Source organism: Melospiza georgiana, chromosome 4 (assembly GCF_028018845.1).
Source record: "Melospiza georgiana isolate bMelGeo1 chromosome 4, bMelGeo1.pri, whole genome shotgun sequence".
Lineage (NCBI taxonomy): Eukaryota > Metazoa > Chordata > Aves > Passeriformes > Passerellidae > Melospiza > Melospiza georgiana.
This window is the reverse complement of record NC_080433.1, coordinates 17,558,398-17,584,861: the sequence shown is the minus strand read 5'-3', so window position 1 is coordinate 17,584,861 and position 26,464 is coordinate 17,558,398. Positions and strand designations below refer to the sequence as shown.

Here is a 26,464-nt window from a genome sequence, read left to right as displayed (position 1 = left end):
TTGTCGCATCTTTTATGTGGCGGAGAAGAGCCGCCAGCCGGCGCAAAGCTGACCATAGCCCCGCCGTTCCCGGCGCCCCACACACCCGCGGGCCCTCCCGAGCCGCTCCCCCGCCCGTCCCCGCCGCTTCCCGGTTCCGGGGCGGTCCCGGCGCATGGCCCCGCCCTCCTGGCGGTCCCGGCGTGCCCCGCGCGCGATGGCGGCGCCCGCGCTGTGCCGGCGCTGCGGGCGGGCGGCGGGGCCGTGGGGCCTGCGCCGGGCCCCGCCGCTGCTGCCGCCGCCGCTCCGCCGCCGGGCCCACGAGCAGGCGCGGCGGGCGCGGGGCGCGGCGGGGCTGCTGGCGGCGCAGTGCGAGCGCGGGCTGTTCCAGGAGGTGTTCCCGGCGCAGAGCGCGGAGGAGCAGCTACCGGCGCTGCTGGAGCCGGGCCGGCCGCCGCTGGCCGCCTACTGCGGCTTCGACCCCACGGCGGACTCGCTGCACGTGGGGCACCTGCTGCCCGTCATGGCGCTGCTGCACTTCCAGCGCGCCGGCCACGACGTCATCGCCGTGGTGGGCGGGGCCACGGCGCGGCTCGGGGACCCCAGCGGGCGGGAGCGCGCCCGGGAGCCGCTGCCGGCGGGGCGGGTGCGCGCGCAGGCGCGGGCGCTGCGCGCGGGGCTGGAGCGGCTGTTCGGGAACCACCGGGAGCTGTTCTGGGAGCCCGGCGCCGGGCGGCTCGGCCGCGCCGCCCTGCTGGACAACGCCCGCTGGCTCGGCCGGGAGCCGCTGCTCCGCTTCCTGGGCGGCGCCGGCGGGCGGCTCCGCATGGGCACGCTGCTGAGCCGGCAGAGCTGCCAGGCGCGGCTGCGCAGCGCCGAGGGTATGAGCCTGGCCGAGTTCCTGTACCCCGCGCTGCAGGCCTACGACTTCCTGCACCTGCACCGGCACCACGGCTGCCGCATCCAGCTGGGCGGCCACGACCAGATGGGAAACATCATGTCCGGATACGAGCTCGTCACCAAGTACGGAGGAGCGCGGCCGGGAGGGGATGGGCAGGGTGTGGGCATCGGGCAGGCTGTGACAGCGGCGCCAGCGGGACCGGGGATCATTGCCATTGTGTCATTGGCACCCTGTGCTGGGCAGGGTGAGGCCGCAGCTCGAGTGCTGTGCCAGTGCTGGGTCATTCATTCAGGAGGACACTGAGGTCCTGGAGCAAGTCTGGAGAAGGGCGACGATGGAATGGGCTGCCTAGGGAAGGGTGGAGTCGCTGTGCATGGAGGTGTGTAAGGAAAGATGCACCTGGCACTTGGTGCCATGCTCCAGGTGACATGACATGAATGCACTGCCCAGGGAGGGGTGGAGTCGCTGTCCCTGGAGGTGCGTAAGAAAAGATGCCCCTGGCACTTAGTGCCATGCTCTAGGTGATGTTCAGTCACAGGTTGGACCCGACAGTCTCAGAGGTCTTGCCCAGCCTCGCCAATTCTGTGATTCCATGACAGAATGCTGGGCAACTTGGTGCTCACAGTCTCTAAAGCAACGAGAGGTTTGGTCACACACAAATCCCTGTGATTTGAGAGGAGTAATTAATTGGCCTGACCATTAATTGCACCATTTTGACCAGGTTTATATGAATTTTTAGGAAAAATAACAGGTTCTTGTATTAGTGAATCCAAGAACCAAAATCAAACACCTGATGCATGGGACAAAATCGAGACAAGTCTGCCAGGACACACATCCTGGTGTAATCACACTAAATATGATTATGAGACAGTTGCAGTATATAAGATATAAACTATTTAAAGGACATAAATGTCTTTGATAAATACAAAAGAACTTAAAAAGTTATGGTGCTGTGTTTATCCCTAAAGCCCTCTTCACATAACAGTGTTCTGGCATATCTTTGCCCATCATCCCTAGCTTTATACTAAGGATAGAATCTTGCAGAATGCTTGTATTTTAGCCAGCTTTACCAATGTATGATTTATTTTAACATGCAGTGACTCTTCTTTCTCAGGATGACAGGAGCAGAGGTGTTTGGAATTACTGTACCTCTTATTACCAGTACTACTGGTGATAAACTGGGAAAGACTGCTGGAAATGCAGTTTGGCTGAACAGGGAGAAGACTTCTCCTTTTGAGCTCTATCAGTTTTTTGTCAGACAGCAAGATAATGTGGTTGAAAAGTAAGTTTTCCTCCATCTTGCTCTTTGTCATTGTTTATAAAACCTGATTTTAACTGTTCACTGTAAATGCTTCATTTAATTATGTGCAACACAAGCTCCATGTTGAAGTATGTGTTAATTATAGCTGTTCATGAAATAAACAGGCATGACTGGTTCCTAAATAGACAGGATAGTGGAACTTCCATATGCTGAAATATGCACTAGAAAATTAGAAGGGGGATAACAGAGGAGTGAAGCAATAATGCATTTTGTTCTGGCAGTGGGTTGACTCTCTTATATGGCATGTTAGTTTTAGTTCTGTAGCATCAGTTTTTTTCAGTACATTACATTACTACATTGATTTTAATAAGTTGCTGTGTTCTTTTCTAAATCTGTTTTACTTTTAACATCAATGGCACTGTTAAATCTGAGCTACTTCCCTTTCATATTGGGACCTGCCTTATAACTTACTTACCTCTCTGAAAGGTTTATCCTCTGATAATTCAAATCCATGTTCTGATCCCCAACACCTTTCAGACTGAAAAGAAGGGTATGTGGGTACTTAAGACTAAAATATTTCAGCCATTCAGACTTTTTACCAGTAAAGGTACCTTTAATACACTGCATGGGACTGACAGCTCATTAAAATGGACTTTGTTGTAAAGGCTTAGGGTACATCTTTAAATTCTTGATTATCCTAAATAATCTTCCTGCTGAGATACTTGCCAATACAAGTATGTTTCTGTCCCATGATGGCCACAGACTGGCAGTAGGATTTTGCATTAGCATATTGTAGATCTCCTAGGATAAATATAAAACCTTGTTAGTTGACACATGATTCCAATAAATCCTATACAAGTTTCAAGAGAAAACAAAATTGTTGACTGGAGTTCAAGCTTCATAAAAGCATCTCACACTATCTTATGCCTGAAGAGTTGACCTTAGGCAGAATATTAAGTAAAATGTGAGTTTTAAAGATTTGATTGAAAGCACAGAGCATCCTAATATGTGTTTCTTAAATTGACTGAGAATCATTTTCATGCAGTTACTGAAGTTTGAATGACAAAGGCAGGAAATCTCTAATGATGGCTATACAGACAAAGTATTTTTTCCCTGCTCATAGATACCTGAAACTATTCACCTTCCTTCCTCTTGAGGAGATTGCCCACATCATGGAAATGCATGCTAAAGAACCTGAGAAATGGGGCCCTCAGAAACGACTGGCTGCTGAAGTAACTAAGCTTGTCCATGGTAGAGAGGGGCTGGAATCTGCTAAGAGGTAAAGTTTGATTTATCAAGCAGTTTTGTTTTAGATTTCTGTGGGAATTCTCCATAGCTTTTCAGGAACTATTTTAGTGTACTAAGTTTGTTGCTTAGATGTTAAAAATGTAATAATCTTGTAGACTTAAAAATACACTGAAAATATTAAAAAAACTTGCAAGGCAGTAGGGTACAATTAAAAAGTGGGGGTGTATTTAAAGTATTTCTGTTAGTTTGTGGACTTCCAAAAGAAACTGGGGAGGGGAATCTGATGGGTAGCACTTAGTATGAAGAGAAGACTAGCTCTGTATTTTGAATGCTCTTTGTTCTCACAGGTGCACTAAGGCCCTTTACCACAGCAGTGTGGAGGCACTGGAAGAAATGTCTGACCAAGAGCTACAGGAACTTTTCAGACAAGCAACTTCTGCTGAACTGCTGCTTGAACCTGGCATGACTGTTCTTGACTTGTGTCGCAAAGCAAATGCCATTCCAGATGGACCTAGTGGGTGAGTTCTCACCTGTGCTTGTGGCTAATTCTTAAAACAGTATTTATCCTTCATTTCAGTCACTGTTGACCTGGACTGGAAGTGAAGTGCAGAAGAATTAAAATGTTTTCAATTATGCATCCAACATCAACCAAAAAAAACCCCACAAAAAACAAAACCAAAAAAAACCAAAACCAAAACAACAACAAAAAACCAAACAAAAAAACCCCAAATGAACTTTAATTTCTTAATACCATTCTCTTGCAAGTAACAGTTGTTTCTGTTTTGTTTTCAAGGTACCGGAAAATTACAGACGGAGGAGTTTCAATAAATGGGAATCGTGTAACTAATCCTGAGACTGTTCTTATTCTGGGACAGCATATTCTGAAGAATGGAGTGTCATTACTTAGAGTTGGAAAGAAAAATTACTACATTATAAAATGGCTGCAGTTGTGACAACAGAGTATCTCCCTAAAAGGACAGGTCTCTGACTCTGCTGCTTGAAGAGGTACTTGAAGATATTTCTGTACTGTGCATTACTACACAGCTCACAGACTGCCCAAGACTTTTTTCAAAATGCACCAGAGTTCTGATAAAGGAGCTGAGTTATACCACTGAAGAGATTGTGGATACTCTGCCTTATTCAAAGCACCATCCATAAGGATCTGCATAAGAAGAAAATGAAAAGATTCATTTCAAAGTCCAGCGATGGAGATGTGCTTCCCCTCCTGTAACAGCCCCCTGTGTTGTAGAGGAACAGTGGCCAGTTATTCCACAGGAAAATGAGCCAAAGCAAACTCAAACCCACTCCTTCTTACAGCCAGTGAAAGAATCCTTGCTGGGGGCAAAGACAACCAACCTGTGGTCATGTTTCCCTGAACAGGATTGCTTTGAAGGAAGCTGCAGAAAAGTCATAATAAAGATTCATAATAAATGATTAGGCACTAATGTAACTTGGTTCTTGGTTATGTATGGGGACACATTGCACCAAAGTTTTCCAGCCTTCCTGTGGGAATACACAGCAAATTCACTTTTGAAATCTGAAAGTACAGAGCCTTTCAAAGCTTAAATCAACCTAATTAATCCTTTAGGCTTTCTCTGTGCATAGTGTGGCTTAAAAGGGGAGTGAGAGTTGTTCCACTTCTTTGGTCCTATGAATGACATCCATGCTATCCAGCATTCCTTGCTGAAGGAATATCCTGGCCCTAGTTCTGTGGGCTCTGCAGTCAGGAAGATAGCACATTATACCAGAAGATTTGGAGCATGCACATGAAAGGCTTTTTTTTAATATTAGCTGCCCAGGAGTTGAGGGTGAACAGCACAAGGAACCAGGACCAGGAAACACATGAGGGAAGCTGAAGTGCTTTGCAGTGTTGCTTTCAAGGATCAGGCCTCACTGAGGCCATGGAGAATAATTTCCTGGTCCATGAAATCTTCAATACAAATTTGCAGTGACAGCAGCCACAAGGGGGAAAGCCTTAATCTTAGCTTCTGGAATGTGGTTATATATATTCTAGAGTTGGGTAGGGAGTTTGTTATTGTTTTAGGTATCTTTTTTTTATGTTTCTTTTTACTTGATAAATTCCATGCTGATTTCATTTGCACCATAACTCAGGATTTCAGCAGTAATAAAATATAGTGGTTTGCTTGTTATAGATGACAGTTTCTTCTGGCAATGGAACTGAAGTAATGGCACTTTCAAAAGCTCAGCATGTTCCTAGTGTTAATTTCAGTTTCCAGATCCTACTCATCTGTCTCATAATGAAACATCTCTAGCCTAATCTCTATTCCATAACAAAGAAAAGTAATTGAGTCATTTCTACCTCAAAAAAAGCACATAGAAGAAAAGGGAGAAGGGAAGGGGAGAATTCATCCACCTAACACAGCTCCTTGTTCCTTAAATGACAGAAGTATTGGAGCAAATCAGAATACATGCACCTGGAACCAAAATGCTCCAGTACAAACCCACATTCACCTCCAGAGAAATACAAGAGAGCCCATGTGAGTTTCTGGTAACAGGAAAAACTTCCAGGAATAAGTAGTGTTTCATGTCTCATCTCTTTCCTGCCTGTTTTCTGTCCTCACCAAATCGTGCAGACAGACATATATATCCACCTCTAATAAATCAGTAAATTTATTTTTTAGCAACATGAAACAAAAAAGGAATAAAGTTCTTTGCATGCAAGGTTTCTAATAAGATTCATAAACCCCAAGAAATTCAGTCCATGCTTGCCTTTGACCAAGTCCTAGCACTCCAAACCCTTCCCTGACTTTTCCCAGAGAAACAGCTGGATACTTGCCATGACCATACAGGGCCATGGCAACTGAGCATTTGAACACTTGGGTCAAGGATCAAGGAAAAATCAACTCTTCTTTCTTAGCCTGGTCTTAATTCTTACATACAGGTACTTTGAGACAATCAGAAAGAAATTGTCCAAACTTGTTCAAATGTGAACAAGGAGTAATTATATTAAAGTATTTAACATGGCTACACATGCATGATTTAAAAGTGCAAAAAGAAAATTAATTATTTTGGAAAGATATTTAAAAAAACCTAAAACCAACAAACTAAAAAAATTGCACCAAAAACATTTGTGCAGCACAACCTGGAAGACATGAATTTAACCTTAGTGTGGCACCTACCAGTTAAGAGGTAAAGGGTGAAAGGGCATGCAGCAAGTAAACTCAAAACTATGGGAGCGTGAAAGCACCTTCACTAGTTTAAAGAGTGTCATTGAGCACAAAACCATATCCAAGTGGTATTAAACTTAGAGGAATCAATCCTCTGCCTCTCACCTCAAAGCAGTGTTTAATTAGCAACAAAAAGCAGATGCAGTGGAGATCCTCAGTGACCTCAGGAAACACCAGCTACCCATTGCTCTCACAGCTGAAGGAGAAAACTGCAGAAAAAAAATTACCCATGATAATTCCATTTAAGTTCCCAACAGGGGCACAACCAAGTGGCAAGTTGTTTCTTTTCCCTGCCCTGGTCCATAAAGCAGAGATCTGAGTTTGCCATATCCAATCTGGCATCTGTCATTAATCCACACAGCAATGAACAAAGGCAGGTTTTACACAAGGTCTGCTCCATTTACTTCAGAGTAAGGTCTGAAGCACACAGACAGCACCACCCCTTCTACCCATCTGTTTCACTAAGTAAAATTTGAACCTGACTACTGAATACAAACTGCTCACATCAGGAGGACAGTGTTTTAGTAACAGCAGGAACACAACAGCTCAGGTATCAGTGTCAGATATTTACTAACCTGAACTTGGCTACAGGGGGTTTTCCCCTCCATGATTCTCCACCAGTGGAGAACAAGTTAGCTAAAACTTGTGCACTAGTGACAAAATTTTTTCAAGTTTAAATTAAATAAGGTGATAGAAGACAGTTGTAAAGCATCAGTCTAATCTGAGAATTTTTCAGTTGCTGCCCTCATTAGGTTTTTTTCCACAGCTTTCCCACACTTTGTTTTAGTGCTGGTAGTAATAGTGGCACTGAAATACTTTAGTTCAGTTCCAGAACACAGCTTGTTTCAAATCTATCAGTAGGTATGAACAGCTTGTCTGCATTATGAGTTATGGAACTATTCAACAATGCAGAATTGAGTGAGAACAAGAGAAATCATAACTAAGGTTGTACACATATAGGTACTTATACTACTAACTTACAAGTGCATGTAAGTCCTGTCACCAGAACTACAAGTCAGTCCAAAACTATTTCTGGAGTAATTAATTTTGTGTATTATCTGTTTATTAAATAACAGGATTGTTACAGCATGGACCTTCAAAGTCTTGCATTAAGGATTACAAATCAAGTTCATTTCTTGGCACTCAAACATTACCAAATTGAACCTTTTTGTGAAACTTAAACAAAAAAAGTCATAACATTTCAGAAACCAAATTGACACTGGAAATTCCACATGACATTACAGAGCCAGGTATCACTTGCAAGAATTTCTTCAATAAATGAAATTCATTTGCTTTATGCAGCATTTCAAAACTTTACAAATCAGAGTATTTTTTCACAAAGAGACTGTTGACTGAACTTGAGAGTTAAAGCTTAGGTAGCAGATCAATTTTATGGACGGCACTACCTTGTTGAAAACTTCTTGGATGTTGAAAGCAAAAGGGAGAGAGGTGTCAAACAGAAATGCAATGCTTTTGACAAAACTTAAAAAGCTTTCACTGATCACCAAATTGATTTAAAAAGCGGTTTGCACTTCAGTCATATTTCTTAAATCTGAGAACTATCATCCCTGGATACAATGCAAGATAAAAGTACCTCCTTTGTATTCATTACATGTAATGCATACACCATGACTTCTTAGGCTGTTTAAAAATACACCATATGTATTTCTGTGTTCTGCATGAATTACCTCAGATCATACATGAAGGATCCAAAAGTTGCATCTGTCAGACTTAACTCCTTGTGCTCATATTGATGCCAAACTGAATATTACAATGAGAAAAATACATTTTTAAACAAAACTTCTTGTAAACTGAGTTTTTAAATTTTCAGTCTTTAGCAGCTTACCATAGGAATTCCTTTTTTGCTAACTGATTTCAGGGGGAAGGAACTGCATATGGGTAATGAAAACCTCACTATCATGGCCCAATACCATAAAGTCAAGCCATGGAGGTTAACAGCAGTGTCCTATTTTTCATGCAAGTTGTGTTAAAAAAAAAGTATTAGCAACACTATAGTAAACATTTTCACTTTATACAAAAAGAGTGAATCTGCTTGAAAAGTACATGCAAGTATGCTGGCTGGAGTTTAAATAAATTTTTATTCATAAAAATTAAAATGTTTACTTTTTCAAGACTAGTGTGATCAATAGTCATCTGTATGAATTATAATCAAAACAAAAAAAGAAACCTCATCAACTTAATTTCCAACCTAAAATTTAATAATTTTATGATTGTCCTCAAAAAAAAAAAAAAGCGACTTACAGCACAATAAAATTTCCTCAAAAGCAACTGTAATCTCTGATATAAATATTCCAATTCCACAGACTTTCTTTCATACTGTCATACATTCCAAAATTTGCAGAATTGTGGGCATCCCCTTCTCCCTGGCCAACTTGATCTGTTTTTAAAAGAAACGCTTACTATCCCATGACAGTTTTGAAATCCAGTTTTATTTTTCAGTTCTGCCAGAGCAAATTTACTATCAGGTGGTCCAGGGGCTTGGTCCCAGGGGGGAGGAAGGGGAAGGTGTCCTTGTGCCTGATTATAAACTCCAACATTCATACACAAGCTCCAGTGCACGTTAATAACTCTGCAGCCACTTTTTAGTAGGCTGTTCTTGTTCACAAGCTCCAGGCTAATTCTTCCTACATGATACTCCATGAAATCAAGTCTGAAGTTTTTTCTGCCATTGAAAAATTTGGGGACAAAGAGAAAAAAAAAAAGGGAACACACATACATAGTAATACGCTCGACATCTCTACTGTGCTATAAAATGGAGACCTCCATCTGCCACAGTGCATGCAATATATTCATGAAAGAAAATACTCGGTGCTCTCTTGTCTTCACAGTATTGAAACTTCTACTGGAAAAGCAGCTTAGAACTATGCCACAAGACTACACTGGCTGTCTTAACCACAGGCAACCTGTTCAGCAAGTCAGGCACTGGAACTTGAATGTTTTTCCCCAAGTTCAAATGAGACTGTCACTGAGACAGAAGACTTGGTCTGCTTTAATTTGCACCAGAAACCTGGTAAGGAAACATTTAGAGCCATTTATTATATGGATTAAATACGACTTCTTTTGCAAAATACAGCATGTTTTTCTGTTTGCAAATCAAACCAACTGTCTTTACATGAGCAGATTTACACAGTTGCAGTACACAGATAAGAAGAGTTCATAAATAAAAATTCTACTCCGTATACCATGCCTAGCAATTGTCAAGCCAATGTAACCTCCAATGCATATAAATAGTGTGGCTGATACAGTCTTCACCAAAGATGTGTCTCTCGGATCTCTGCAATGATCTGGCTGGCTCTCTGCAGGGCCTGCACACAGGGACACACAAAAGCCACAGTTAGTTATCATGCACAGATTCCCCAGGGACAAAACAGCAGCAGTCTGGGAAGTACAAAGCTACAAAACAAACCAAAGCTAATCAGTGTCATTACAAAATGTCCTGGATTGCCAAGCAAACTGTATTCTATTTGCCATCTGTATGGCAGCTGTCTTCTGTTAAGTGGGCAGTTTTCCTTATCTCTTCAACAACCACTTCTCCCTGCTGGTAACAGGCTATTGAATGTCACTGCATGACTGATAAGAACTACAGCAACACATAGTGAGATGCCCCACCCAGAGGGAGGAGCCAAGCATTGCTACTCAGATATAATCTGGAGATTCTGGAACACCAGCATGGCTTCTCCATTGGATTTCCCAGAGGAACAGCTGCCTCTTCTTCCACTGGATCTGCAGGGGAAGACTACATCCTTCTACAGGATCCCTGCTCCAACAGAACCACACCTGACACTCCAGCAGGGCTGCAGCCACAATTCCAATTGGACTGCTACCAGCATCCTGACCCACAGCGTGTCAGGTTGTGTTCTGACTCTGTCAGTGTTGTTCTAGTGTACTGCATTGCTTATTTTATCTTTTTATTTTCTTCTCTAATGAAGAACTGTTATTCCTGCTCCAATATTTTTTGCCAGAGAGCCCCTTAATTTAAAGTTTATAGCAATTTGGAGGGGGGGGGTGTTACATTCTCCATTTCAGGGGAGGCTCCTGCCTTCCTTAGCAGACTCCTGTCTTTCCAAACCAAGACACAAAACAAGTGGCAACTCATTAAATTCTCAAGAAGGGCAGACTTCTTCACCATACACAGTTTTAAAAGCCCACCATAAAAGAGAAACTGCACCTACTTTCTATCTAGCCTGCTAAACTGCAGATTTAAAAGCTCATATGTAATCCCTTCTGGTCATGTATTGGTTTTAATTCCTCTAGCAGAGAAAAGCAATACACTGGCACAGTCTTAAAAAGCAGTAAAGAAAAAAGAAAGATAAGTCTTCAAGAAGCCTCCCACTGATTAGGCGAACTGCTCCCAGGAGCTCCTGATGTCCTCATTACCTTGAGCATGTCAGCTGCCTCTTTCCTACGCTGTGCCATGTCCTCAGACTCTGTGAGAAGGTCATCCAACAACAGGGATTTGTACAGCTGGCCCACCAGCTCACTCTGGAGAGTGTCCTTCACATGGTTCACCAGAAAATGCATCACTGCCTTTGGCACACTGCAAGCACATCAAGATTGTTTCTTTAAAATAATTGTTCAAAACCAGGTCTGTTCCAGAGGAAGAATGCACAATGAGGGCAAGCAGCTACACATAGCATTGGCTCAAACTACCAGGAATCTATCACTACTATAAATAAAAACTGTCTCAAGTAAAAGCAGCATCATGTACAATATTAGAGTAGAACTAATTCATATAAGCATAATTTCTTCCAAATAGAAAAGCTGCATTGTAAAAAACATGAACAGTGTAAAACACAAAACAAGAATAAATAATTTTGCTCATTACAAAGCAACCTATCTCTACTGTGCATGAGATGACACACATTTAAGTATGTCAACTCTAACACCAAATTTTATGTGTAAATGGGAAGAGAAAACGGCAAAGAAATAATTCACATCTCTGATGTTACATAGTACAAACTGTGCAGTAAAGTTAAGGTAAACAAAGCACTCCCCTGCCATGAAATACTAAAAATTATATTGAAGGTTTTAGTTTACTGGATAGACTAAAACACCTATGAGCCTCACTAACCTGCTCTAAAATCTGGTTTCCAGATTCCTGTACTTCCTCCAGACTTCCCATATACATAAAAATCATATATGAAGTTAGATCTTTCCACAAAGACATAAGCAAAATAAGTTTTATAGAATTCCTTACTAGAAAAAGTATGACTTTTCCACAGCAGAAAGAACTTTTTCATGCCATTACCACCCTTACAGCTAAGTGCTAGAAAACTGAGCCACACACACTAGCTCCTATTTGACATTCCCATTTGAATTAAGAGGATGGCAAAGCTAAATTCTGTCGGGGTACACAGGACCTAGAGTTGATTCCAGTTATTTGCTGCAAATCTTCCATCTGAATTGAAGCATCCTCCAGAAAAGGAGGCATCTCCTAAATAATTAAACCTTTTACTTAATACTACACAGAACTTGAAACTATTAGAGGAAACAAGCGCTTCTTCAAACTGCTTCATTCTGTGAAGGGTCAAATTTTACTGTTGCTGTCCCTTCTAAAAAATGAATTTATTTTCTCTCTTCTTACAAACATAAGAACATGATAAAAGTAACATGATCATATAAATGATTCTTGAAATATCACAATACTTGCATATTTCATATTTCAAGGCTTACATATTTCAAGGAAGTTTAGGTTTACCTGTCCTGAATGTTCTTCCTGACAATAAGGAAGTAAGATTTAATAAGTCGTTCGATCACTTCACAATCTCGTTGCTCACGGGCAGAAAGTTTGCGTGCAACAGGTACAGGCTGTGTGAGAAAAATAAAACCCTCAGCTTAACCAACTCTGCTCATTTGCATTTGTATATAAAACTTAGAGCTCTAACTATTGCTCTTTTAGCCTGAGTTTGATAGATGTAATCTGTCTTGCAACAAACCTGTAATTCTTCAGAAATAAAATTAGAGACGTATCAAAATCCACATGTGTGAAACAAAGGTCAAAGGGAACCACTACATTTTTTCTAAACATCTCCAAACATCTCCATCTGTTTTTAACTTAAGTGGGTTTTGTCTTTAATGGTTCTTCTTCTCCAATATAAACACTAAAATTCAGCACAAGAAGAGCAGGAATTTGAGTTGAGCTAAGATTTGTTTCTGCACCAACAGCTATCTAGCCAAGGAGTTCACCTGCACAGGAATTTGTGAAAGGAAGCCAGTTATCCCAATCTCAGCCTGAAACTGGAGCAGGCAGGGAGGTTGCAGGGAGATTGGAATCAGGCAAGGAGCAAAGCAGAAGAGACTGGCTGGAGCTCCTTGCTGCAATAGTGGGAATTATTTACCAAGAGACCACATATTAGCAGCAAAGTTACAAGAGCTGGAATTGAGATGTTTTCTTTCCTGAGACTGAACTACAAAGAAAAGGAATTTGTCTTCCAAGACTCACCACATCTAATAGGTTTACAGCATGTCCTTTTTGAGGACTAGCAGGTAGGGCTGCAGCTGGCTTGGATTTTTCCTCTGCTGCTACCTCTTCTGCTTTGGAGGGTTTCAGCATTCCTCTCCAGTTGCCTGTTCCAGGCTCCTGAGGTGCATCTGCTCCTACAGCAGGATTCTGCACAAACAGCACATTGAAAAAACATGGCAGCATTAGAACTTGGCCATTATAGAGAAGCATCTGATCAAATCACTACAGGTAAAACTCACTAAAAGTAAGATTTTCATAGGTATATTCCTTCATTCTGTTCTTCCCATTCCCCACATTTATTGTCCCTTCGCTGGTTACAGCTCACAAAAGGTACCAGTAAAATGAAAGCTTTTAAAACTCATACTGTCCCTAATAAAGGGTATGAAAACATCTCAGTTGGAGAAGTTCCACAGCATTTTAAGGGTCTACAAATCACTTCTAAAATATGGAGTGGTTTTTCTAAGTCATTTGGCTTTGACTACACATCCTATACTATCAGGATCATTCTGAAAATATATTCTGAAGATCACCACAGCTCTTGCAATACTTGAATTTAAATACTTCAGGTTTTATTGAAAAACAAACTTAAGCTTGTTACAGTAACACCTCAAAAAGATGCACATTTCTGTTCTGAGGTAGCACAGCTATGATCATATTTATGGAAGGCTTTTTTATAACAAATCAAACCAAAAATCTTCATCCTCTCAAAGTTCAGAGAGAGAAGAGAAGAAGATCAGAGTTTTTGGGGAGTTCTAGACAAAGAACTCATGAATCTTCTGAGAAAAAGATGTCAAATATTAGAAATCTGTCAAACATTAGAAATCACTGAACAAAAGAAATATTAGTGGATGGTATCCACCATCTATTGATTAGTATTAAAAAACCCAAAGTTTATTTTTATGTTGAATAGGGGCAATTTTTATTTTATTTTACCTTTCCACAAGCCTAATATCTCTTCTATTTACTCTGTGCTTTGAAATCTAGTCCTGTTTGAAAAAGGTCATTCAAGGCTTTGTACTTGTCTTGTTTCAGGTATAGGAGGAAAAAAGCTAAATTTATCTATTGTGTTTACAATGAAACACCACAGGTTGATCTTAAATCTAAAAAAAAAGGTGAGAAACAAAGCATAGCAAGTAGAATATATCAGCAGCAGCATATAGGAAGAAACTCAGCTAAGCTGTGCACATCAAAAATTTTATTTAAATTGCTCAGAGGCATTGTACAACACACTAGGAATTCAAATCAAACTCTGCTAATAAGAGAAAGTTGTTGTTAAGGAAAGCTCCACTGCATGATTTCTGATTGCAAGACAGGTGCTCAAAATGACAAAAATGCCACTCTCATTCTGTGTTACTGTGGAGCCTGCTCTACCTCCAAAGCAGTTTCAGAAACAAAACCACACAAGAGAGTGTGAAATGTATCACCCCACAGAGGACAGGGTTTATGGGAAATGCAAACCAAATCTGGCAGCTTCCTGCTACTTCCTAAGTCACAACACTATCTGCACAGTGGCTCTTGGTTTCTTTTTAAATTTTGCAGTATATCAAAGCTTCTAAAACACTGATAAAAATAATAGTTAAAATTCTACTATTTACTAGATTTGACTTTAACCACTTTGCTCAGGACAGAAATGGAAGCTTTGCATTTACATCTGAATGTGCAATAAAGCAGAAAGCCTGAGTTCCCCTGGTACTCCTAATACATAAACTTGTGACTGCCCATCTTTTCTGACTCCTAGCAAGAGCAATTAGCAGAAAAGCCTTCAGAGGAATAATGAGCTGTTATTTTAACACATGAGACAGCACACCTAACATGTAAAATACACTGCAGAGCACATTTCACAAATATAAGTAAACCAGGGATTCAACAATTATGTGACACAACACAAAGGAGGTTCAGTTTGAACAAAGCCTGTAAAGATTCCCTGCAGGAAGCAGGAAACTCACATTTTAGATTATCTTCTGTCCTCCTTCTTTAACTGTCAACACATTAAAAACATGCAGTTTAACAGCCATGCTGAAGACTTTTAATTACAGTACTGTTGCACCCAACAATCTATGGACAGTTTGAGGTAAACTAGGTGCATATTTGCACCCCAACATATTGCAAAACAAGAGTTCAAAAGAAAGCAGTGACTTGGCCACTTCATGGCATGTCTTGACATGCCACTGCACATAAAACCAGTAGTGCCAAGTAATAATCCACACTGGGGAGGACATCCAGACTGGGTAGGACACACTGTTGGTGACAATACCAATGACAAACTGCTTTCCTTACACCTGGGGTGCACCACAACAGAAACGTGCATGCAGTGCTTAGAGGAGAAATCAAGACAGACCTTGCCATCAGCCTCAGCAGAAGCAGCAGTAACAGTCTCCTGGGAAGCAGGTGCCAATGCACCTGGAGCTTTAGCAGACTAAGGAAGGTAAAAAATGCAGGGAGAGGGGAAAAAAAAATTCAACTGAAGACCACCAAATTTACCTAGCAAATTGTAAACACTTTTACCTACTAGCATCTTTCAAAATGCAGAAAAGAAATATTTTGAATTTGCAAGAAAAACAGAAATAGAAGCAGAAAAAAAAGAAGAAAAAAAGAAGAAAGAAAAGAGAAAAAAAAAAGAAAAATAAAAGCATCTCCAAGACGGTTATTTTGGATTATCTGACCTTCAATTTCATTTAAGCTCCTACACTGATGATTTAACTATGAAATCAACAAAATGAAGGATCAAAGAGCACTGAAAGCAATCTCTAGACAGCTACCTTAAATTTCCAGTTCATCCATCAGTTGCCTTAGACTGATTAAAGGCAACAGTATTAGATCTGCTCTGGGACTCTGTCTCACTTTTTAAGGTAATGAACTTAGTGAACAATTTCTATCAGCTGTAGAAACTCCTGTTACAACCTCACAAGGATTCTAAACTATGGTCTCTGTCTTTGAATTCTTAATAATTCACATAGTATTAAATAACTGTCTAAAATTCCAGCTTGTTGTCAGACTGTTCTTTTCTACAGCCAGACTGTTTTCCATGACATTTGGTTGGTTCTTCCACTCCTGTCACTGCACTAATCCCAAAACCTGATAAAGTTAAGCAATCTCCAGAGACAGAATACATGAACAACTGAAAATGTCAACTCCAACAACTGCTCCCAAAGAAAGTAAGACTGCAATAAACTGCAGTTTTAAGAGTGAACAACCACAGGTCACTATGTTGGCACTGAACATTTTAAATCACTTGTTTATCTTTTGAAATCAGTGTGTCTCAGCTACAAATTTAAGCATGAAAGTTCTGAGTCCATCTTCAATATCTGCAGGCATTTTACTCCTTACCTGAGATGACAAAATTCAAGTAATAAGTGTATTATTACATTTATAGATAAGTCTTCTGAAATACCAGATTTAAAACCTCCCAAATATTGCATCTTTAAGAAAATTAAAGAATAAAAAATAAAAGAAAATTATATTCCACTTCTATCTTATGAAATTGAAAAGAAAAAACTCAATACCTAGAAGCTCCCAAGACTGTTACCAGAGTAGCATATGAAAATTTCCAATACTTAGATTGGATCTAGGAGAATGCATTCAGCTTGATGTAAAAAATAAAGTCAAACATTTACCTACCTTGTCTCGTGGCACAGCAGAAGGCAGCTCCCGGGTTAACCTATTCCGCCTTTGCTCCTTTAAAAACAATCCAGCAAGACCTCAGTTATGCATTACTCTGGATCAACACACAGGCAAGAGCCACATTTTACAGATTACTTCCATTTCAGACACAAATAGGAGTAATTTCATCTCATCCAGGGCCATGCTAATACTGTGGTCTATGAAACCCTTGATTATTTGGATGCTTTGATTACCTGGTCAAAACTAAATACTCAATATAAGAAGTTTTGCTAAGTTTTTTTGCACCACGCTCCCTAATCAAAGCCTGAGCCTTTAAAAGACAGTATCAAAGCTCCACAATTTGGCTCATCACAGATACCCTACAGCCCTCATTAAGCTGTAAATCCTCCAAGTCATCTAAAGGATTTGATTCTGTGGCCAGCACATGATAAGCCCAAAATGAAGGAGGCAGCAGAATTTGCTTCATAGCAAAATAGAATTTGAAGCAATTAGGACAAAGAAATGTCTGAATTTGCTTGAAATTAACAATTGATTGTCCACTAAATAAGGCTTGGGATTACATGGTTTGGTTCTTCAAAAATGTCAATGTCCTGTTTAGGAAAACATTGGGAAAGAACTACTTTAAGTAACACAGGATGATACAATTTTGTATGTTCAGCTTCACAAAGTCCTAATTTCTGTACTCACAGCAGTTTCCATACACATTGTTTTTGAACTAGATTAAAGAGCAGTCTACCAAGTTAAATTCAAATGCATACCTACAAAATATATGTATAGAAGGAAGAAATTTTATAGATTATAGAAGAAATTGTATAGAGTAGAAATTTTAATGTAAGCACTTAAAAAAGAAACATTGCAAGAGCACATAGTGACAAGACAAGGGGGAATGCCTCAAACTGAAAGAGAATAGGTTTAAATTACATATTCCACTGGAAAAAAATTTTTTACTCTGAGGGTGGTGAGGCACTGGCACAGGTTGCCCAGAGAAGTTGTGGCTGTTCCATCCTTGGAAGTGTCCAAGGCCAGACTGGAAGGAGCTCTGAGCAACCTGGTCTAGAGGAATGTGTCCCTGCATATGGCAGGAGGGTTGGAATGAGATTACCTTCCAAGCCAAGCCATTCCATGATTCTGTGATGAATGAAAATTATGTGTTGGATAAACACAAGCGTATTAATGAGCTCTTATTAATGAGATTGGAAGAACCAATCTGGTGTTTTTGCAATCTAACAGAGCAGATTGGTTGTTGAACTGCTTCCACAGGATGATGGCAGCAACAAGTATTATCAGATTTGGACTTGAAAAACACAAGGTTACTGACAGGAGACTGAGGGAGAGAATGTCTCAGGGAGGCTGAAGTGTGGTAACACAGAGAATCAAGAACAAAACCAAAAGCAAGCAGAAATTACAACCTGAACAGAGGAAACAATACTTGTATTATATTTTCACAATTGAGAGGATACATTGATACATCATGTCAAAAGACAAAATGCAGTTACTTCAACATGAATAACATTTCACAATTACATATTTAAATTTCGCCTTAAAAAATTTCATTTCATAGGCAATACTCAATTAGATGCCCATCTTATTTTCCAGACTGAAAAACAGACAGAATCCTTTCAGTAAAGTATCAACCAGTGATCCTAAATGTAATATGCAATAGCAATTAACAAATCCACAGATCACTACAGTATACACCATATTCATAAGTCATCACATTTCTCATGCCTCAAAATGCAGAAATGTGCTTCAAGGAAAGAAGCACATTTTATTGTTATTTTATGAATTTCACCTTCACTTAAAGAGGCCAGAATTTTTTTAAGAGAACATACTTTCTTACCTCTATGTTGTTATTCATTAACCCACAGGCATCAGCAAAGTCTGGATGTTTGGTATTGATATAAGCTAACTCAATGGCCACCAGATTATGAACCTGCAATGTAAAATATTCCCAGATCAAAAATTCAGGCAGTAAACCTAATGCCAGTGCAGAGCAATGACCTACAATGCTGGCAAGCACAGCATTTTACTGTTACTGTGTTATTTTTTGTCTTTTGCCCAATTGTTGGCTGTTTGGTAAAAGGAAAAATCACTAAGCCTTGTGTTCATGTTCATTGCCATACTCTGAAGATAAAAAAGGGGCAATAGGCATGGTTTTACTAATTGTTTATCTTGATTTGCCCATAGCAAAAGACCACTCAGCCACAAACCACCTACAATATGTGAATCAGGGGTAGATGGTTCACTGCGAGGGACAGTGAGTATAAAAAGCAATTTTTGCTTTTTACATCAAATGCAGAGTCAAATACTGAAACACTCTTTACTGCCCAACAGGCAGTCCAAATCAGATTTTAATATTAAAATATTTATTTAAAGGTACAAGTTGAACTTTTAGTTTTCACTAGCTAAAGGGCATTATAAGACTCTGAAACACAGAATATGGATTACAATTTAATTTTTATCACTGCATCCCAAACTCTACAATAAACTCAGCTTCTGTTACAAGGGAGGGAAATAACCTATATGAGGAAGACTAGTTGATGCTAAATTGAAATTTTGTAGAATTCTTCTTGGGAAATTGAAACATAGGGGACTACATGCTTAACCCTAACCCCATACCTTTGTTTTATATGTATCTATAATATAGAAGAGTTAATACATATTAAATGTGTACACATCAAAATGTGTACATATTAAATAACTATCAATTTAACAAATAAGTTAAGATTCCTTTAATAACTTGGGTTCCTGTGCAAACAGAAACATCAAGACTTCAGAAAACATGCACTTCTACCAGCAAAATTACAGTAGATGGAAACTTACCATTTCATTTGTGACAGGAAGTCTCCTACGCAAAAGACAGGTTACTACTTCAACTATGGCATCGTGCAATTTAGGAAACCTCAGTAATTCCTAAAAACAAACCCAAATTTTACTGGTGAGACTTCCAGAAGCTTTTAAGCAAGTAATCACACACCCACACACACATGCCATGATTACAATCCCAGCTGTAGAGCATGCATTTTTACCTGTGTACTGTAATTACTACAGTGCTGGATAATCCTCTGCATTTCCTCATGAACCAGCTCCACACAGCGCAAGCTCGGCTCTTCCAAACGTTTGATTTGCCTTTTTACCAGCAACTCAAAGGAAACCTCAGGAACAAACAAGGCAGGACGGGGACCCTGGTTCAAAAGGAGGGGAAAAGCTGCTAAATTGTGTATAAAACATGATGCATTTCTAAGAACTAGTATTTAATGAGGCCCAGAATAAATCAGGTCACAGTGACACTCAGAACAAATCTCAAGTATATGTAAAAATAAAAGCTGTAAATTCCTATCTTTAAGACAAAATGTATTAACCTTCTACCTACTCATGTCACTTTATGTTTACAAATCTGAACAATGCTTTTTCACATTTGAGGATCCGCATTTTGATGCAATCTATTATAAAGGCAAATACATTTTATTTCTTATTTCAGAGAGAGAAATTGACATTACTGGACAGTCTTGGGCATCTAATGCCATACCAATAAGATAAGTGGATTTCAGTGTTTGGAGTAATTTCATTTATGATCACACAGACCAATGCTTAGCTACACATATAACATTTTTTTACCTGAAATATGACATATTTCCTGTTACTAAATCCTGTTTTTACATTTTACATTTACAGGAGAATAAGAACATACACACAGATCATTGCAATGGAGTACCTCATGCTCCAAGACCATGCAGAAACCTGCCTGTCTGTCCACACACAACAGACACAGTACAAAAGCAGACTGACATGTCTGACATCCAAAGTCAAGCTTGAAGGAGTGAACATTTTATTATACACTGCAAAATTTAAAAGTGGCCTTACTCTGTCAATTCTCAGCAACACCAATTCCCATGTTAGCAAGAAACCAAATCTGTCAGGAAAACACTGAACCATCTCAAAGTTGTGCTTCTCATATAGAATTAAACCTTAGCTTCCTATCTAGCATAGGCCACAACACTCAGAAATACAGAAGAACACTCACAGTGGCATTTCTAATGGCAGTCAGAATGTCAATTGTGTTAAGGCCACCCAGAGGGTCAACGGATTCTAAAGTTCTTCCAAAAGTCTCATGAAAAATATAACAGATTCTGGCTCCACCACATCTGAAAGAAGAAAAGAACAACTGAAGTAGCAAATAAGAAGAAGGAAGCTCTCACTGAAAACCTTTTTTACAGTTGCTTGTATTCAAACTTTTTTGAGTATGTTATGGTCCAGTGTAGTAATACTGCCAGTGAGAGCCAGTAAGAATCACCGAGTCAAGCAAACCGCTCAGTCAATATTGCAGGAAAACATTTGTACTTACAGCTCTGAAGTCTCTATGTATTTTGCTGTTCCTTCAATAGTATTACAATATTCTGTGGCAAATTTGGTGATCAGCTGCAATAAAGTAGCACTTTTGTCTTCGACAGGTTCCCCATAGCTGTTCAGTAGAGATTGGTACTGGGCAGCTAAAACATTAATTCTGGTTTTCAGTTCTGGCAAGCAATCCCTGATATGATGCATCAGCAATCTGAAAATAGAAAACAGTCCCTTATTAGAAGGGAGGAAAAGTTTCAGCTTTATCATCTCCATCAAAACAGAGAAGAGACACAAAATAACCACCATAGGAAAACATTTACTTGGGAAAATTACAGTAAATTCAGAAACTGAGAGAACCAGAGTTTGGAACCAGAGTTTTCTTTAATGCATTACTGTACAGCACCAAAAGACACACTAAGGGTAAAAAGAAAGGTGTGCACATATCTGTAACCCATAAGTTTATGTCTTCAAGGAATACCTGTTCAGTGTTCTAGCAAGATACTTGGTTCCATTTCGATTGGCAAGGGAAGGATATTTCTTTTGGAGAAACCCATACTCATCACGAATGGAATCAGCCACACTCTTCTTATTGTTAATATCCAACTGACTCCTGAAGGTAAAAGGCAGAGTTACACACTAGTTACTGGATGTAAAGTAAAAGTAATTTACACTTCTGCTTTTCTGGACAGAACATTTAACAACTGGGTTTTGCTTTACACACATATCTCACCTTCCTTAGACTTTAAAGGTTTTTATTTGTTTCTCCACACAGCATAGCCAACAAATCTGTATTGGTAGCAGCTATATACAGACTAAACAATGCTCTTACCAAAACTACATGAGATCTGACCTAAGTAAGGTAAAAAAATACAGCAGAGCTACAGTCATATGCATTTAGGACTAATATACACAGGACCTGTGCTGGATCAGAGCTAATGTGAACAGCTGACCAGAAGCACCTCTCAAGCTGAAGGACAACAGCAGAAGTGGTGACACCACAGTTCTTCTAGAAGTGTCTCTACTCCTGTCTGCATTAGCAGTTGGTTGAGTGGAAGAACAAAGGCTTTGAGAAGTGAGCACAAGTTTCTCACTTGCTTATTCAGAAGTTTATTTCAACATCATCACCTTATTTTTAAAATTATATTCATGGCTAAAAAAGCAGAAGCATTACTTCATATTAACAGAGTTTTAAAAATAGCACCAATGTGCCCACACAGACCTATTCACTACTCCAATGATGCCAAGTTTGACTGGAATCACTCTTCCCATGAGCACATCCATAGCATCAGTGCCAGCATCCATGAGATCCAGCTTTGTGATAACAGCAAGGGTTCTTCGACCTACCAAAAGGAAAACACTCACAGGGATGTTCTGATTTCATCAGAGTAACTAAAACTCATAATTCAGCAAATGGAGAATTAGTGACCTAAATTCATTCAATAGGGACATACTGCCAATCTAAACCAGTAGGCCAACACACACAGGATTTGTCTGGCACCTCAATATTTCCTGAGCTCCTGGTCTGAAAAAAAAATGTGCCAAGAACCTTTTCTTTAAAATATAACACACTTTTTGAGTCTAAAAATTTAAACCAGCATCTCAGTAAAATCAGGAAGTTCTTGGGTCTTGAAACCTTCATCTGAGTGTAGTTACTTTAGTACTGTAGGTTCTTACTATATAGCATTACTCCTGCAGAACCTGCAACATGATCTACCACTCCAGACCTTTAAGTTTCAGAATTTTGGGAAGTGATCCAAAAGACAGTGTCAATCATTTTTACAGGAGTATAATAAAAGGGTATCTTGAACCAGGACAGTTTAACTGAGCTGACTACCAGAAGAGGTTTTCCCTCAAGGTTATGTGGCAGACAAGTCAAAGCAGACTTGAAGTTTGAAAACAATGAAGAAATGCTACATTTTATGGAAAGAAAAGTTTGAGGGTACCAACACTAAAACCAACACTAAATTTTAGCCTAATTTTCTGTGTGTTTATTTTCCAAGTGTATTAATCCATGTTCTTTCAAATCACACAATGCCATTTGTTAGTCAATGGTACTGACAGCACTTTGCAAAAGCAAGAAGCAGGCAGCCATTAGCTTCAGATCTGTTTCAAAGTCCTTAGGTAAATATAAAATTATAACCTTCTTATTCCATTAAATCAGTGAGTTCTCACTGACATAAATACAGGGCACAGAATTCATCTTATCCTTACTAAAAGTCACTAAACTAACAGCTAGACAGTCAATTACTTAGCTGGGGGTGGCATATTTTCTCTACCAAAGGAAACAATGTTGGACAACAAAGCATGAAGCTGCCCTAAAAGACCACTGTGAACTAGTAAAACTCTGAAAACCCCCAGCATTCTTAACATTATTTTGCTGCTGTGGAAATAGAAGTGACTCTATGACTATTAGAATAGTTACTTGGCCTGCTGGCAAGCCAGAAATCTATCAGTTATTGACTCATCCCAGCATTCTCTTGAGCTGCAGAGACTGCAGCAAGAAGTCTTTAAGCAAATATTAAACTTACATTTTCTAGGAAATGTGGTGACATTTACTTTTCTTACTATATTTTGCTCGAACAACCTCAGTTTTATTTTAGGATTGAGTTTCAAAAAGCAGTTGAATTACAGCATCCAGATAGCCTTGGTGCTTACCATCTGGATCCACCTCCCGAGCTATTTTCAGGGCTTCAGAAGTGGCCATGTCTGTGTTGGCAGCTGTGACTGCCAGGATAATGGAATTGGGGTTGCTGATGAACTGCAGGATGAGCTCTCTTATTTGAAGTTCAATGTCTTTAGGCTGATCACCAACAGGCACCTAGAGAAAAAAACAAGATGGAACTGTTAAAATTGTGTCTTTATGCCTGCATGAGTTTTGGTGTCCAAGAACCACGTGCACAACTGGCAGAGTGGGGTGGGGATGTGTGCATGGGCAGGGAAGGAAGCCATCTTTGTCATCTTCATGCCTCAGAAAATTATTCCATATATAACCTGAACAAAAAGGATCTGAACATTTCTCTCTAGGATATCCTCACTTTATACAGCCTCTTACACAAAATACACAGAGCCACTCCTGGAGAAGCAATGTGGAAGAGACCTTCCAAGCTGCCAAATACTTATCTATCTGCAGGTACAGCTCTGAGACCTGCAGTGCTACCTCCTCTATGGAAAGGAACATGCAGCCCACCCACCTACCATCACTTATATGTAGAAAGAGGAAAAACATAAGCAAATCTATCTCTGACATCAGCAAAGTGCAGCAGAAACCCAAAACTTACCCCAGAAGACAGTGACATGTCACATTTACATAACACTACTTAACCCCAGAAAAGCAGTTTAACTAGCAATGCAGAACAATGGCAAAGAGTGAACAGGCACACCTTGTTCAAAAATACACACTGAGTCAGAAGAGGAGCATGCTGCACCTTACCTTTGTCATTCCAGGTAAGTCCACAAGAGTCAGATTTACAACATTAGCTGAAAAAATCTTCAGATGAATGGGTTCAGGGCTGATCCCCTAGAAATACATTTATAAGAAGTAATAATTACTGGCCTGGATTATTTAAATTCATCACATGAAAATCCAAAGGCTGTAGTTTCATACTACAAAGACTTTCTTTCACCACATACCTTAAAACACACAGCAAGGAAAAAAGGCCAACCATCTGTCAGCTGCCAGTTTTATAATTACATAAAGGCAGGTATGTAGAAAAACTAAAGCAAGTTTAACTGAAAGTTCCTTTTTTGCACTTTTATTACAGAATCTTGAAGTAAAGCAACAATTCTCTGTCTTTCAGCTGAAGTAATTGTTCTCATGAACACAGTGAAAAAAATCTCAAGATAGCAAGAAGTATTCCCATGTTCTTCATTAGAACAGTTTAGTGCTTTTCACTCCTGGGTGTTGAAACTCTTTAAGAAAGGTTTAAGCAGCAAGAAAATCAATAGCAAGACAACAGATGGACAGGACAGGATTTACCTTATTGTTTCCTGAAATCCTCTCTGTTTCATTTTCTATTTCCTGACGAATTTCGTCAAAATCTGTATAGATCTGAAGGAAGAAAAACAGTTTAAAAATCAAAGACAGCATTCACTTACTTAACTGCAAAACAATGGTCTCCAAGGGATGGTGAAAAACTCCCCAAGTATACAGAATATTTTAAAAATATGTGAGAATTACTTGTAGTCCTTAAATTGATGTAAACAGGAATGATCAGCGCTAAATTTACAGAAATTGGTATTTAATCTGTCAACTAATTCTGTGAGATGGCAGTTACTAGCACTTATGACCAATGTCAGCCACAAGTTGTTAATTTGTGTCCACCTACAGAGAATTTCAAATACTTAATTCCATTCTGTGTCTGGTTGTAATCCTTTGAAGTTAATAAGCAACATGTAGCCTAAACCCCTTCTCATCCTGAAGAGGACAAAGGGCAGTTTCATATTCAAATTTTTCCACTCTTGTAAAAACTCTTCCCCTGCCACCAGCCTAAAAAGGTTAGCACAGAGCTATCCTTCCACTGATTCCCTCAATAAACTTCACTTCAATTTCTAGCATTGCCTAGAATGTGAGAAAATCGCTTTAAAATAATAAACACTTGTATCATTTATCTGCCAACAAAAATATGACTGTCTTCAAGCAAGAATTAAGCTTTGGCTCTTCCTGAGGTGCTGGGTCATCTCAGTTTGTTTTCCTTCACCCTGATGCACAAGAGGCTCTTTTTTCTTTCTCACAGCTTTCTAACAAACCTCTGAAGTAGCCAATTCTTCAATGGACTGAAATGACTTCTGCTTACACCTTGTCCTTGTCCTGTGACATCCATTCTGATTTTGGCAATGCACAAAATAGAATAAACAACAAAATAACCCAAAAAGGACTATGAGAACTCAGCAGAATCAATGACTCACATAACAGATATTTTAACATTTTATGTTTTCCTAAGTTTTCTACTCATAAAAAGCAACACAAAATCCTCAATATTCTGCCATATAGAACAGCAGGTATAGTACTACCAATAAACATCGTCTTTTCAGGAATGTCAAGGGAAGAAATAACAGAATTAAGTATATATCTGTTAAAATATTTATGACACTGCTACTTCATCAAGAGAGTAAACATACCTTGTTTTTGGTATGAAGAAATTTACCCCATTCTGCAGCATCTACCTCTGAAAACAAAAAATGGATACATGAGAAAAAATAGATTTTTCACTAACATTTTTTCCAAGGCCTGGTCATTGAAAACTATGAGATTTTTTTTTCAAGCAGCAAAATAAAAATTAGTTAGCTTTCTACAATTAGGTGTTAAATAGCTCAGTATAAATAGATTTATGATTCTGTCTACTGAAGCATTGCACCTCACTACTATGTCTAATTTGTCTCACACAAGGTCCACCTTCCTACCTATGACTGAGCTAATCACCTATCCTGCAATCTTTCAGAAA

General features: G+C 39.5%; 2 protein-coding genes across 5 annotated transcripts in view; one reads left to right on the top strand and one right to left on the bottom strand.

Annotated features, from left to right (window-relative positions):
* The first annotated feature begins 154 nt into the window (after positions 1–154).
* YARS2 (tyrosyl-tRNA synthetase 2) lies at positions 155–4,839 on the top strand. The gene is made up of 5 exons (XM_058022343.1): positions 155–1,002; positions 1,995–2,162; positions 3,265–3,420; positions 3,737–3,907; positions 4,183–4,839. Exons 1-5 carry the CDS (start codon positions 155–157, stop codon positions 4,340–4,342), a joined length of 1,503 nt encoding a protein of 500 aa, XP_057878326.1. The 3' UTR covers positions 4,343–4,839.
* Positions 4,840–7,618: 2,779 nt separating this feature from the next.
* The window catches only part of DNM1L (dynamin 1 like), a 36,084-nt gene continuing 17,238 nt past the window's right edge, over positions 7,619–26,464 (bottom strand). For 2 of the 4 annotated variants that reach the window (XM_058022316.1, XM_058022317.1), the window contains 17 exons: positions 26,142–26,188; positions 25,000–25,071; positions 24,454–24,540; positions 23,679–23,841; positions 22,243–22,363; positions 21,502–21,633; positions 21,028–21,234; positions 20,707–20,827; positions 19,712–19,867; positions 19,506–19,595; positions 18,523–18,615; positions 16,680–16,736; positions 15,400–15,477; positions 13,041–13,208; positions 12,297–12,406; positions 10,976–11,135; positions 7,619–9,903 (listed from right to left, as the gene is read on the bottom strand). In XM_058022316.1, the coding sequence (XP_057878299.1) occupies positions 9,847–9,903; positions 10,976–11,135; positions 12,297–12,406; positions 13,041–13,208; positions 15,400–15,477; positions 16,680–16,736; positions 18,523–18,615; positions 19,506–19,595; positions 19,712–19,867; positions 20,707–20,827; positions 21,028–21,234; positions 21,502–21,633; positions 22,243–22,363; positions 23,679–23,841; positions 24,454–24,540; positions 25,000–25,071; positions 26,142–26,188 (1,919 nt within the window). In that variant the 3' untranslated portion in view covers positions 7,619–9,846. The remainder of the gene's footprint in view (positions 9,904–10,975; positions 11,136–12,296; positions 12,407–13,040; positions 13,209–15,399; positions 15,478–16,679; positions 16,737–18,522; positions 18,616–19,505; positions 19,596–19,711; positions 19,868–20,706; positions 20,828–21,027; positions 21,235–21,501; positions 21,634–22,242; positions 22,364–23,678; positions 23,842–24,453; positions 24,541–24,999; positions 25,072–26,141; positions 26,189–26,464) is intronic. The other 2 variants (XM_058022318.1, XM_058022319.1) reach the window with 1 other exon arrangement.

What these genes read in the sequence shown, in the direction of transcription:
- YARS2 (XM_058022343.1), top strand. Translation starts at nt 155, where the DNA reads ATGGCCCCGCCCTCCTGGCGGTCCCGGCGTGCCCCGCGCGCGATGGCG. An exon ending in CAAGATAATGTGGTTGAAAA is followed by an intron (nt 2,163 to 3,264) that starts GTAAGTTTTCCT and finishes CCCTGCTCATAG; the next exon opens with ATACCTGAAACTATTCACCT. An exon ending in ATTCCAGATGGACCTAGTGG is followed by an intron (nt 3,908 to 4,182) that starts GTGAGTTCTCAC and finishes TTTGTTTTCAAG; the next exon opens with GTACCGGAAAATTACAGACG.